Source organism: Cherax quadricarinatus, chromosome 69 (genome assembly GCF_038502225.1).
Source record: "Cherax quadricarinatus isolate ZL_2023a chromosome 69, ASM3850222v1, whole genome shotgun sequence".
NCBI classification, from domain to species: domain Eukaryota; kingdom Metazoa; phylum Arthropoda; class Malacostraca; order Decapoda; family Parastacidae; genus Cherax; species Cherax quadricarinatus.
In genome coordinates, this window is record NC_091360.1 from 22,696,042 (window position 1) to 22,711,128 (window position 15,087).

At 45.2% G+C, this 15,087-nt stretch overlaps 1 protein-coding gene across 1 annotated transcript in view; it reads right to left on the reverse strand.

The window, feature by feature from the left end:
• Window positions 1–470: 470 nt before the first annotated feature.
• The window catches only part of Dnali1 (Putative inner dynein arm light chain, axonemal Dnali1), a 93,929-nt gene continuing 79,312 nt past the window's right edge, over window positions 471–15,087 (reverse strand). The window contains exons 3-5 of the mRNA XM_070099779.1: window positions 11,382–11,552; window positions 2,078–2,230; window positions 471–800 (exon numbers count right to left, since the gene is read on the reverse strand). Of these exons, the coding sequence (XP_069955880.1) occupies window positions 622–800; window positions 2,078–2,230; window positions 11,382–11,552 (503 nt within the window). The 3' untranslated portion in view covers window positions 471–621. The remainder of the gene's footprint in view (window positions 801–2,077; window positions 2,231–11,381; window positions 11,553–15,087) is intronic.

The following is a 15,087-nucleotide window of genomic DNA, read 5'->3' on the forward strand; positions in this document are numbered from 1 at the left end:
GTCTTCATTCTAACATATATATTCATGTCTTCTTATTTTAGTAATGAACTATATAATAAAGTCCTTGGCGTGAGAAATGTGGCCAAATAAAAGGTTTTCCAACGTTTTCACCCGTACCGGGGATCGACCCCAAACACTGAAGTCCGGGGTCGATCCCCGGTCCGGCTGGAAAACATTAGGACGTGTTTCCTTAAGACACCTGCTGTCCTTGTTCACCTAGCAGTAAAATAACTACCTGGGTGTTAGTCGACTGGTGTGGGTAGCATCCTGGGACAAAACTGACCTAATTTGGGGGTGATGCTCAGTAGAACAAGCGGCTTTCTATATATTAGTATGTCATTGATGTCAGCTATGGTCTGTATACCTTGTACATGTACTGGTAGAAATAAAAATATTATTATTATAATGATTATTATTATTATTATTATTATTATTATTATTATTATTACACATACAGTTGGATGGCAGACATCTGTGATGTTCACTGAAGCAGAGAAACATTACATGACACAAACTATGTCAATGAATATGGAAAATTTACTGAACATACTTCAACTTCTCATTGTACAACAGAAGAATTACTGATCATACTTCAACCTATCTGTGTCTAGGGAGGATTGACTAGTATGAATGAGATAATAAAAAAAGAAATACCATGAGAGCCTTTCTGACGCCATAAGCACAGGAGGAGGTATAGAGTCTCTGGTAGGCATCTAGTGTCTCTCTGATCTCGTCTCTCACTCTGTACAACAGCAGTCCACGCTCAGCGCAGTTGATTGTCACCTGTCGGATCAACTCATCTGAAAACAATCAGGGAAAGTAAATGTATGGAAAAAGAGTAAGTAAGTAAGCAAAGAACTGGGAAGTTAGGCAACTGGAGGATACCACACTCTTACTAATTATGGCCAATGGAAGTAAGTTATTCTGTCTCACTTTTTTGGGTTATCCCAGGTTCTCTAAACATATGCATATGTATGATAATCTATGTAACTGTATTTGTGTATACCTGAATAAACTTACTTACTTATTGTCTCAGACCCACCCATGAACCACACAACATTCAATATTGATGACCCACCCATGACCTCTGTGCCCATCACCCACCCACCAACCACTTCATGATTGTAGCTATGTATAACCGTAAGTAAGTAAATTTACTTACAGAATTCTTTACAATTGTAACTTGTGAGTTCATTACATTTGTAACTAGTTCAGCTATCAAAACTTTGGGGGCCCAGTCCCTGGACCCATTATGTACCTCTGTAATCTTTTGACTACCGCCCACAGGATGGGTTTGTGCTGCATAATAAACATATTAAACTAAAAAAAAACTCTCACCGGGTCATTGATGGCGTCTACCAGACCTGCCACTGCCACTGGCATCCATTTACCATCTCTTCTCTCCATTCTCTTGTTCCTCTTCTTCTCCCCAGTTCCTCAAATCAAATATTCGTCTTTATATACTGTTTAAACTATTTGTTTTTTTTAGGGGTTAATCTTGGTTCATAATCCTTAGGATTATTAGTCCCAATAAAGTATTATTCCGTATGTGGGATTATTAGTCCCAATAAAGTATTGTTCCGTACGTGGGATTATTAGTCCCAATAAAGTATTGTTCCGTACGTGGGATTATTAGTCCCAATAAAGTATTGTTACGTACGTGGGATTATTAGTCACAATAAAGAATTGTTCTGTACGTGGGATTATTAGTCCCAATAAAGTATTGTTCCGTACGTGGGATTATTAGTCCCAATAAAGTATTGTTCCGTACGTGGGATTATTAGTCCCAATAAAGTATTGTTCCGTACGTGGGATTATTAGTCCCAATAAAGTATTGTTCCGTACGTGGGATTATTAGTCCCAATAAAGTATTGTTCCATATATATATTTTTTTTTTTCAATTCTATGAACCCGGTAAACGTACTTACATTGTTCATACACATTTCTGACTTTAATTTTACATATGTATTCTCTGCTACAGTCTGAGACAACCTGGTGCCGGAAAGTGCTTTCAAAAAAAAAAAAAAAACAGTAAAAGACCAATGCCCACTCCTACGGCTACATTTGGATCACGTACCAAAACACTGAGTGTAAAGTTGACGTCGCACAGGACAGATACCAGTCTCAAAAGCTGCTTGCTCCTGTAGGCGGAGGTCGAGGTGCTCCTGCAGCTGCTGCACGTCCACTGAGGTGGCTGGTGTTGTTGACACTGATTGTACCCACAGCTGACCTGTGTCATGGTAACACCAACATGGCCAGATATACGTTAAAAATCTCCTTCATTGGTTAGTTAACTCAAGCAATAAGTGGCAACAACAATCTCTTGTAATGTTTATTGTCTTTGAACTAATTCTACCTGTTGAGTCTTGTTAAATAATTATTTTATTATGCAAATAATGTGTCTTATGGACTCAATCTTTTGCTACCCAAAGATAAAGTCCACAGCTGTACCTGAGGGTGTAGAAGCACAAGTGTGTCCATACAACCTGGAGAACCAGATACAGGGATCAATCATGTGTCTGCGTTGTTATAACCAAGGAAGTGCGGCAACTTAACTTAAATCATGCAATTTCTAGTAAATTTGTTTATTATTTTAAAGCAATGAAGATCAAGTCAGTAGTAAACACACACACACACCAGGCACATCTCCTGAAGCGCACATCAAACAAATAACTGCTGCAGCATATGGGCGCCTAGCAAACCTCAGAACAGCATTCCGACATCTTAATAAGGAATCGTTCAGGACCCTGCACACCGTGTACGTTAGGCCCATATTGGAGTATGCGGCACCAGTTTGGAACCCACACCTAGCCAAGAACGTAAAGAAACTAGAGAAAGTGCAAAGGTTTGCAACAAGACTAGTCCCAGAGCTAAGAGGTATGTACTACGAGGAGAGGTTAAGGGAAATCAACCTGACGACACTGGAGGACAGGAGAGATAGGGGGGACATGATAACGACATACAAAATACTGAGAGGAATTGACAAGGTGGACAAAGGATGTTCCAGAGATTGGACACAGAAACAAGGGGACACAGTTGGAAGTTGAAGACACAGATGAATCACAGGGATGTTAGGAGGTATTTCTTCAGCCACAGAGTAGTCAGTAAGTGGAATAGTTTGGGAAGCGATGTATTGGAGGCAGGATCAATACATAGCTTTAAGCAGAGGTATGATAAAGCTCACGGTTCAGAGAGAGTGACCTAGTAGCGATCAGTGAAGAGGCGGGGCCAGGAGCTCGGACTCGACCCCTGCAACCTCAACTAGGTGAGTACACACACGACTATGTCATCAGCATCTGGCAACCTGTCACCGCACCGCTGCCAGCGCAAGTACTGCTCACCTATTGTGGTTGCAAGTTGTCAGATTCTGGTCTCTGCATCACTGTTAGATACTGGTCACTCACTCCTGCAAGCTATTACCAGAATTAGGGTACAAACAGCATAGATAAGGTGAAGATCGTGGTGACGAGAGTGTGAGGTGTAGAGCAGACTAGCGAGGGGTAACGTAGGGGTAACATAGTATTACTACCGGTAGTTATTAGCAGTATGAATACTTAGGAAGCTACGAAGTCCTCTCTCAATGTGAGCAAGGAATAGGATAATAACCAGCAGTAACTGATACTTAAACCCAGAAAGGGCAATAAGTGGAGAGAGTAGCATTACTAGGAAAGACAACTGGGACTAAATATGAGCCTACACTGCAGAGAGACATAACAGATCATTCAACCACAACAACCCCTCCCCTACCCCCCCTAATCATCTCTCCCTCACACACATACACACACACACACACATACACACACACACACACACATACACACACACACACACACAAGGGTAGACACTTATAGAAGCTTTAGACCCTAGTACCAATTTCCACCAAACACACAAACACACACACATACACACACATATACACATACACACATACACACACAAACACACACACACACACACACACACACACACACACACACACACACACACACACACATACATACACACAGGGGAGGGGCAAAGAAGACCACAGACAGAGTATAGGTTAGGTGGACAAAGACTACAAACCTCACTCAGGGAGAAAGACCTTGGGGTGACCATAACACCGAGCACATCACCGGAGGCACACATCAACCAAATAACTGCTGCAGCATACGGGCGCCTGGCAAACATGAGAATAGTATTCCGATACCTAAATAAGGAATCGTTAAAGACACTGTACACTGTGTATGTTAGGCCCATACTGGAGTATGCAGCACCAGTCTGGAACCCACACCTGGTCAAGCACGTCAAGAAGTTAGAGAAAGTACAAAGGTTTGCAACAAGGCTAGTCCCAGAGCTCAGGGGAATGTCGTACAAGGAAAGGCTGAGGGAAATCGAACTGACGACACTGGAGGACAGAAGGGTCAGGGGAGACATAATAACAACATACAAGATACTGCGGGGAATAGACAAGGTGGACAGAGATAGGATGTTCCAGACAGAGGACACAGAAACAAGGGGTCACAACTGGAAGCTGAAGACTCAGACGAGTCACAGGGACGTTAGGAAGTATTTCTTCAGTCATAGAGTCGTCAGAAAGTGGAATAGCCTAGCAAGTGAAGTAGTGGAGGCAGGAACCATACATAGTTTTAAGAAGAGGTATGACAAAGCTCAGGAAGCAGAGAGTGAGAGGACCTAGTGGCGATCAGTGAAGAGGCGGGGTCAGGAGCTGAGTCTCGACCCTTGCAACCACAATTAGGTGAGTACATACACACGCACACCCTTACTAGGCGAGTACACACACACACACACATATACACACACATGCACATACACACACATGCATGCACACACACGCATGCACACACACACACACACACACACACACACACACACAGGAGCTCGGACTCGACCCCCGCAACCTCAACTAGGTGAGTACACACACACCCGTAAGGACCCCATTATCAAGCGGTAACTCTACCCTCAGCCTTCTTTCTCCTCCCCTCCCCTTCTAATCCCATCACACACACACACCTCCCCCTCTTCTAAGGGTCGCTCATCCTTCTCTCCCCCTCCCCCCTCCCCCCTTAATCCCATCCCTCTCTCTCCCACACATGCACACATACACAAGCACATATACACTTGACACAAACACGTACTTCCCCTCCCCTAACCACCTCTCCCCTTCCCCCTAGTCACCTACCCCTCCCCCAAACCATCTAACCCCTCCCCCAAACCATCTAACCCTCTCCCCAACCACCTATCCCCCTCCAATAAACATCCTCCCCCTCCCCATAACCATCCATCCCCACTCCCCATAACCATCTATTCCCCTCCCCCTAACCATCTCTCCCCCTTCCTTCTGTGGTGCAATGGGGCAACATAGAACTAGGATGAGAACATAGGGCTCGAAGGATGAATCTGGGAGGGAGGACAGGGAGGCAGAGCTCAAAAAAAGGGAGGAAGACTGGGGAAGGAGGCTAGATGAGCTTGCAAGGAAGATGGAGGAGAGGTTAGCAGCAGAATGCAGAAGGTGGGAGCAACATGCCACAGTAGCAGAAGCCATGATACAGAGATTAGAAGAGGAGCTGAGAAATCTGAAACAGCCTAGAGACAAAGATAATACAGAAGTAGCATCAGCAATGTTTGCATCAGACACAAACAAAGGGTCTGAAGGGAGCATGGAAGCTAAACTGTATGCAGAGGTCCTGTCAAACTTACATTGGGCCAAAACAAAGACAGGGAGCACACTAGGACAGAATGAGAGGTTGGAAGACATTGTAGGAACTAGGACATGTGCAGGGACCTTACCAGACACTTGTGGGGGCCAGGAACAGGTGAGCAGGAAGGACAAACCAATGAGCATAGGGGCCACAGCTAGGGAAGGGACTGAAGGAACACTCCATGGGAAGGAACTAAAACACCTCAGAGGATGCAATGGGAGTCACAGTGGGAGGTGGAAAGGGAGAGATCAGTTTTTGTATATGGGCTAGACAAAGCTGAAGGGGAAACTTATGATGAAAGAAAGCAGGAGAAAAAAGCGACTGAAGGTATCATGAAGGTGATAAGCGAGGGAGACACGACCCAGGAGGCAAATTTTCAGAGAATAGGGTGGTTCACAAAGAAAAGGAATCGGCCTCTCAAAGTAATTTTCAAGGCAGAATCAACTTGAACCATGATCCTGCAGGAGAAAGCACGGCTGAGAGGCAAACAGGAGTTCATGAGTGTGTACCTCGATCGAGACAGAACACAGGAGGAAAGGATGATACTGAAAGAGAGAGTGCAAAAACAAAAGGAGGAATGGGAGGAAATGAAAAAGGAAAGCAGAATAACTCAGGAACAGGTGGAAGGACAAACACACCCCCCAGAAACACCTGCAGAAGGACTCCAGCCACGACACCCCCAAGGCAACTGAACAATCCAAACCATCACACACCGATCCCTCTGCTCCCACCCCCCGCACCACGAACCTTCTTCCTCCACCTCCACTGCAACCCCCCACAGGCCCCCACCAGGGCTCCTGCTCTCCCAACCCCAGTATTCCCCCATGACCACAGTTACAGTATTAGAACAGAAGTTGAAGGTTTGGTACACAAATGCGGATGGATTAACAAATAAATATGAGGAATGGCAAGAAAGAATCAATGAGAAGTCCCCAGACATCATAACAGTTACAAAAACAAAACTCAGAGAGACAATAACAGATGCAATCTTTCCACCAGGATACCAGATCATGAGGAAAGATAGAAGGGGCAGAGGGGGAGGAGGGGTTGCTCTGCTAGTAAAGAAACGATGGAAATTCGAGAAAATGGGAGGCATAGATGAGACAGGAGAATGGGACTACATAGTAGGTACACTTCAGTCTGGGGAGCACAAGGTGGTCATTGCAGTGATGTATAATCCACCACAGAACTGCAGGAGGCCAAGAGAGGAATATGAAGAGAGCAACAGAGCAATGGTGGACACACTTGCTGAGGTGGCAAGAAGAGCTCACTCCAGCAGAGCAAAGTTGATGGTTATGGGGGATTTCAACCACAGGGAGATTGACTGGGAAAACCTGGAGCCACTTGGGGGTCCCGAAACATGGAGAGCCAAGATGTTGGATGTGGTGCTGGAAAACCTCATGCACCAACATGTTAAGGACACTACCAGAGTGAGAGGGGAGGATGAACCAGCAAGATTGGACCTTGTGTTCACCCTGGGCAGTTCAGACATTGAGGACATCACATATGAGAGTCCCCTAGAAGCTAGTGACCACGTGGTTCTGTGCTTTGAATATATAGAGTTGCAAGTGGAGAGAGTAACAGGAGTTGAATGGGAAAAGCCAGACTATAAAAGAGGGGACTACATAGGGTTGAGGAACTTCCTGCAGGAGGTTCCGTGGGACAGAGAACTGGCAGGAAAGCCAGTAAATGAAATGATGGAATATGTAACAACAAAATGCAAGGAGGCAGTGGAAAGGTTTATTCCCAAGGGCAACAGTAACAACGGGAAGACCAGAACGAGCCTCTGGTTTACCCGACGGTGTAAGGAGGCAAAAACAAAGTGCAATAGAGAATGGAAAATGTACAGAAGGCAGAGAACACATGAAAACAGGGAGATTAGTTGCAGAGCCAGGAATGAGTATGCACAGGTAAGGAATGAGGCGCAGCGACAGTATGAAAATAACAGCATCGAGAATCAAGACTGACCCAAAACTGTTGTATAGCCACATCAGGAGGAAGACAACAGTCAAAGACCAGGTAATCAGACTGAGGACAGAAGGTGGAGAACTCACAAGAAATGATCAGGAGGTATGTGAGGAGCTAAACAGGAGATTTAAGGTAGTTTTTACAGTAGAGACAGGAAGGGCTGTGGGAAGACACCAGAGAAGGGAACATCAACAGGGAATATACCAACAAGTGTTGGATGACATGCGAACAACCGAGGAGGATGTGCAGAAGCTGCTAAGTGACCTTGATACCTCAAAGGCGATGGGACAGGACAACATCTCCCCGTGGGTCCTTAGAGAAGAAGCAGAGATGCTGTGCATGCCCCTAACCACAATCTTCAACACATCCCTTGAAACTATGCAACTACCTGAGAAATGGAAGACAGTAAATGTAATCCCCATATTTAAGAAAGGAAACAGAAATGAGGCACTAAATTACAGACCTGTGTCTCTGACATGTATTGTGTGCAAAGTCATGGAGAAAATTATCAGGAGGAGAGTGGTGGAACACCTGGAACGGAACAAGATTATAAATGAAAGCCAGCATTGGTTCATGGAAGGCAAATCTTGTATCACAAACCTCCTGGAGTTTTATGACAAGGTAACAGAAGTAAGACACGAGAGAGAGGGGTGGGTTGATTGCATTTTCGTAGACTGCAGGAAGGTCTTTGACGCAGTTCCCCACAAGAGATTAGTGCAGAAGCTGGAGGATCAGGCGCATATAACAGGGATGGCACTGCAATGGATCAGGGAATACCTGACAGGGAGGCAACAACAAGTCATGATACGTGAAGAGGTATCACAGTGGGCGCCTGTGATGAGCGGGGTCCCACAGGGGTCAGTTCTAGGACCAGTGCTATTTTTAATATATGCGAACGACATGATGGAAGGAATAGACCTTGAAGTGTCCCTATTTGCAGATGATGTGAAGCTGATGAGAAGAATTAAATCGGATGAGGATGAGGCAGGACTGCAAAGAGACCTGGACAGGCTGGACATGTGGTGCAAAAACTGGCTTCTCGAATTCAACCCTGCCAAATGCAAAGTCATGAAGATTGGGGAGGGGCAAAGAAGACCGCAGACAGAGTATAGGCTAGGTTGACAAAGACTACAGACCTCACTCAGGGAGAAAGACCTTGGGGTGACCATAACAACGAGCACATCACCGGAGGCACACGTCAACCAAATAATTGCTGCAGCATACGGGCGCCTGGCTAAACACAGAATAATGTGGATAAATGTCTCAGAGCATCGACAGAATGATGACTTAGACACTTGTGTAACACTACACTATCTTTATTGTGGAAACGTGTTGCCAGTCAGTAGTTTCCTCAGTCCAATATAGAGAGGAATTGTTGAAGATCAGACGGAGTTTAAGGTAATCAATCCCTCATATGGGGTCGATGTTATCAGTCCATTAATCACCAATTCCAGGCTGAGGGATTGATTACCTAAAACTCCTGATCTTCAACCATTCTTCTCTGTATTGGACTGAGGAAGTCACTGGTTGGCGAAAAGTTTTCACAATAAAGATAGTCAAGTGTTGCACATGTGTCTCATTCATCACACAAAGGTACACACACCTGCATCAGGCATGAGCGCTCACTTAACAGTGACCTGAACAACACTGGAATACAGAGCTCAGATGAGACATGATCACGACATACAAGATACCCAGTGGTTTAACACAGTGGTAAAGACACATGCTATAACATTACCTCTCTCTCTCTCTCTCTCTTTCTAGACAGGGTTTAGCAAGGTTAGGGTAAGGGTTCCTAACTTTATTTACAAGCTAAGAGCTGTTACCTATAGCAGCTCATTTGAAAACCTTTTTATTGTTATGAAACATACAGATAGGGAACAGAATGAAGTTGGAGCCATCTGTGGGCCAGCAATTTCACTTGATCAACTAACTGCATTTATGTCGTTGAAATCATTATGCTGTACGAACAAGTTCCAGACTCAAGTCATCCTGGGAATAAATGATCTCAGGTGAAGTGATGTTCTGGAAGAGGGTAAAGCCAGACTGAAGCTACTGCTTGCTGCCCGTCTTGTGGTGTAGAAGCTGGAAAGTGGAGCATACTGAAGGTGTGTGCGTACTTGTGCCTCATACAGAATCTTGCAACCTCTACTGTCGAGCAGATGCTAGATACGTCGATGTGCTGTAAGCTTCCTGGCTGACTTATTTGTAAGATTTACAACGTGGTTCTACATGGTCAGCTTGGAATCAAATTTCACCCCAAGGATATCAACTTCTTCCCAGGGTTCCATCGCTCTCTCATTCATACTTACTACTACTCCTCTGGTATTACCATCATGGTGCCTAGAGACCATCATCATTTGTGCTTTCTCAGGTGCAAATGTTACCTGTAATCGGTTTTCCCAGACTGATATAGCTCTTAGCTGATGATTGATATAGCTTATAGCAGCTGGCATTTCCTCTCTTGGATAAGCAAATGTCAGAATACAGTCGTCTGCATATACATGGGATTCTGGGACGAGATGAAGGTCATTGAAGTAATCATTCCATAACAATGGCCCAAGCACGCTTCCTTGTGGAACACTTGCCTTAGTAGGGTGTCTTGCTGACTCCTTTCCATTGAAGGTAATCAGCGAGTAGACATAGTGTAGAGGCTGCAATTCCCAGTGCTTGCAGTTTTGCTAAGAGGCCTTAGTGCCATTCTCGGTCGAAAGCACCAGCAATGTCCAGCGCTACTACACGGATGACTTTAGATTCATCCAGTGACTGGTGCCACTTAATGGAGAAGTTTAACAACAGAGCAGTAGCAGGGTAACCTTTCGTGAATTCATATTGACGGTCACAAAGAAGTGAGTGGTAGTCGAAAAATTCTGTCACTTGTAGTGAGATTATTGTCTCAAGAATCTTGTCAGTGATTGACAGGAGTGACACTGGTCTGTAGTTGCTGATTTCTGCTCTGCTCTTCTTTTTGTGAACAGGGACTACATTTGCCTCTTTCCACAGAGAGGGCCATTTACACTGTACTAGGCAGTGCTGAAAGATGCGAGTTAGAGGTGCTGTTAGCTGGTCTGCACATCTTCTCAACAATCTTGGGTTCAACTTGTCTGGGCCCACTGTTTTTTCTTGGCCCAGCGATTTAAAAAGATACACCTCCTCCTGCTTTATTGTCACCTGCAGTTTACCTGGAGAGAGTTCCGGGGCTCAACGCCCCAGCGGCCCAGTCTGTGACCAGGCTTCATGGTGGATCAGGGCCTGATCAACCAGGCTGTTACTGTTGGCTGCACGCAATCCACTGACAGTTTTGACACAGTTCTTGCAGCTAGCCAAGGAGGGTCCTTTGCTGGATCAGGAACCAGCATTTTGGCAGCAAAGTGTTGGACAAAGAGGACCTCTCTCTCTCTCTCTCTCTCTCTCTTTCTCTCTTTCTCTCTCTCTCTCTCTCTCTCTCTCTCTCTCTCTCTCTCTCTCTCTCTCTCTCTATATATATATATATATATATATATATATATATATATATATATATATATATATATATATATATATATATATATATATATATCCATTAATGCAATGTTCACTGTGATATATATATATATATATATATATATATATATATATATATATATATATATATATATATATATATATATATATATATATATATATATATATATCCCTCTCCCACTCCCTCCCTCTCAATCTCCCACTCACCGTTCTCCTCCCACTCCCTGGGTGGGAGGATCATGTTAAGTATTTCTTCAGTTCCCTTCTTCCTCAGCTGGTGTAGTGGCGGCAGCATGAGTGTTGCAGCTGGTGTAGTACCCAGGGGTCCACCAGCTGGTAGTGGACCACTCAGGCCCGGGGCGCTGGTGCTGCTCACCTCTGAGGGACCAGGAGCTAGAGTTTACAAACACCTATTTCTTAATTATAAAAACTTACTGAATTTAAATACTAGACAGATATATCTTAAAGTGCAACTGCAGGAGACTTTTCCTCTAAGTTAAGAAAATAGCTGTGTATACCTGGAGTAAACCTGGAGTATACCTGCAGGATGTTTCAGGGATCACCGCCCCCCCCCGAGACCAGTTCCATGGCCTGGCCTCGCTGTGGATCAGGGTCTGATCAACCAGGCTGTTACTGCTGGCCACAGTAACAGCCTGTTGGGAGGCAGCTGAACATTTTCGTTGTAACGATGATACAACTATAGATGCAAATGAAAGTTGAATGATAGCTCTAGGCCTTTAGTGTTGCAGCTAGCACTTTATCAAGACCTTGCAAAGGTGCAAAGGAATATGGAGGAGCCCAGGTAGGTGAGTCCAGGAGCCCAAAAAGGTGAGTCTAGGAGCCCAGGTAGGTGAGTCTAGGGGTCCAGGTAGGTGAATCTGGGAGCCCAAGTAGGTGAATCTAGGAGCCCAAATAAGTGAGTCTAAGATCCCAGGTAGGTGAATCTAGGAGCCCAGGTAGGTGAGTCTAGGGGCCCATATAGGTGAATCTGGGAGCCCAGGTAGATGAATCTAGGAGCCCAAATAAGTGAGTCTAAGATCCCAGGTAGGTGAATCTAGGAGCCCAAATAAGTGAGTCTAAGATCCCAGGTAGGTGAATCTAGGAGCCCACTTAGGTGAATCTAGGAGCCCAAATAAGTGAGTCTAAGATCCCATGTAGGTGAATCTTGGAGCCCAGGTAGGTGAATCTAGAATCTCAGGTAGGTGAGTTTATAAGCAAAGGTAGGTGAGTCTAGGAGCCCAGGTAGGTGAATCTAGGAGCCCAGGTATGTGAATTAAGGAGGCCAGGTAGGTGAATCTAGGAGCCCAGGTAGGTGAATCTAGGTTCCCAGGTAGGTGAATCTAGGATCCCAGGTAGGTGAATCTAGGAGCCCAGGTAGGTGAATCTAAGAGCTCAGGTAGGTGAATCTAAGAGCCCAGTTAAGTGAATCTAGGAGCCCAGGTAGGTGAGTCTTGGAGTCCAGGTAGGTAAGTTTAGGGGCCCAGATAGGTGAATCTAGGAGCCCAGGTAGGTGAATCTAGGAGCCCAGTTAAGTGAATCTAGGAGCCCAGGTAGGTGAGTCTAGGATCCCGGGTAGGTGAATCTAGGAGCCCAGATATGTGAATCTAGGAGCCCAGTTAGGTGAATCTAGGAGCCCAGTTAGGTGAATCTAGGAGCCCAGTTAGGTGAGTCTAGGAGCCCAGGTAGGAGAATTAAGAACCCAGGAAGGTGAATCTATGAGCCCTGATAGGTAAATCTAGGTGCCAAGGTAGGTGAATCTAGGATCCCAGGTAGGTGAGTTTATAAGCAAAGGTAGGTGAATCTAGGAGCCCATGTAGGTGAATCTAGGAGCCCAGGTAGGTGAATCTAGGAGCCCAGGTAGGTGAATCTAAGAGCTCAGGTAGGTGAATCTAGGAGCCCAGTTAAGTGAATCTAGGAGCCCAGGTAGGTGAGTCTTGGAGTCCAGGTAGGTGAATCTAGAATCTCAGGTAGGTGAGTTTATAAGCAAAGGTAGGTGAGTCTAGGAGCCCAGGTAGGTGAATCTAGGAGCCCAGGTAGGTGAATCTAGGATCCCAGGTAGGTGAATCTAGGATCCCAGGTAGGTGAGTTTAAAAGCAAAGGTAGGTGAATCTAGGAGCCCATGTAGGTGAATCTAGGAGCCCATGTAGGTGAATCTAGGAGCCCAGGTAGGTGAATCTAGGAGCCCAGGTAGGTGAATCTAAGAGCTCAGGTAGGTGAATCTAAGAGCCCAGTTAAGTGAATCTAGGAGCCCAGGTAGGTGAGTCTAGGATCCCGGGTAGGTGAATCTAGGAGCCCAGATATGTGAATCTAGGAGCCCAGTTAGGTGAATCTAGGAGCCCAGTTAGGTGAATCTAGGAGCCCAGTTAGGTGAGTCTAGGAGCCCAGGTAGGAGAATTAAGAACCCAGGAAGGTGAATCTATGAGCCCTGATAGGTAAATCTAGGTGCCAAGGTAGGTGAATCTAGGATCCCAGGTAGGTGAGTTTATAAGCAAAGGTAGGTGAGTCTAGGATCCCAGGTAGGTGAGTCTAGGATCCCAGGTAGGTGTATCAATGAGCAAAGTAGGTGAATCTGAAAGCCCACATAGGTGAATTTTGGAGCCCAGGTAGGTGAATCTAGGAGCCCAGGTAGGTGAATCTAGGAGCCCAGGTAGGTGAATCTAGGAGCCCAGGTAGGTGAATCTAGGAGCCCAGGTAGGTGAATCTAGGAGCCCAGGTAGGTGAGTCTATGAACCTAGGTAGGTGAATCTAGGAGCCCAGGTAGGTGAATCACATATTTTGTGAGGGGACGACCTAAGTTATTGAGACAGGAAGGGACGACCTAAGTTAGGGAAACAGCAGGGGGCGACCTAAGTTAGGGAGCCAGGAGGGGACGATGTAAGTTAGGGAGACAGGAAGGGACCATCTAAGTTAGGGAGACAGAAGGGGACGACCTAAGTTAGGGGGACAGGAGGGGACGACCTAAGTTAGGGGGACAGGAGGGGACGACCTCAGTTAGGGAGACAGGAAGGGACGATCTAAGTTAGGGAGACAGGAAGGGACGATCTAAGTTAAGGAGACAGGAAGGGACGACTTACACACACCTACACGGGGGTGTCACATTGTTTATACACTCTTAATTTGTAAGATGTAATCTAGTAATTAAGCCAACATAGTCGAGTGCATTATACACTACTTCTATGTATTTATACTAAGTTAGAGATAGATACAAATTAATTTAGCTTAGTATGTATGTTACGTCTGACAAGCTACACAACTGTGAGCAGTGGGCACTTGTTTGATGAGTGCCCATTGGGTGGGCACTCATCAAACAAGTGCCACTAACACCCAGGTACCTACTTACTGCTAGTGCCCGGCAAGGGTGGAAACATTCGAAGCATTTCGTGACACATGTTGTCCTGTTCACCTAGCAAGCAAGTAGGTACCAGGGTGTTAGTGGACTGCTGTGGGCGGCATCCTGGGGGACAAGATTGAGGACCACAATGGTAATAAGACAGACAGTCTCTCGATGATGTACTGATATTCTTGGGTTATCCTGGGGGGCTAACCTCCCGGGGTTAAAAATCCGAACTAAACTCTTATCTTATTAATAGTCCTTAGGTACTTACTGATGGATGGTGGAGGCTGCTGTACTTCCGTTACCTAACATACCTGTATGAGTCGCCTGCAACATCCTGCTACACTCAGGTAGCCATTTCAGTTCACTATGAAATGTTATCTAATTTATCTATTCTTGGTAAATGTTTGAGAGTAGGTTATTATCACCTTGCATGACACTCCTTGCTTAAACAGAGAGGATAGTATTTATTTTCATGGAATTTGAAAGGAAATATGACAAAAATGAGAATGATTAAGAAATACTGAAGAAAAATCAAATGATTGTGCAATCTGATATACACAGAGAAAGATCGCAGTC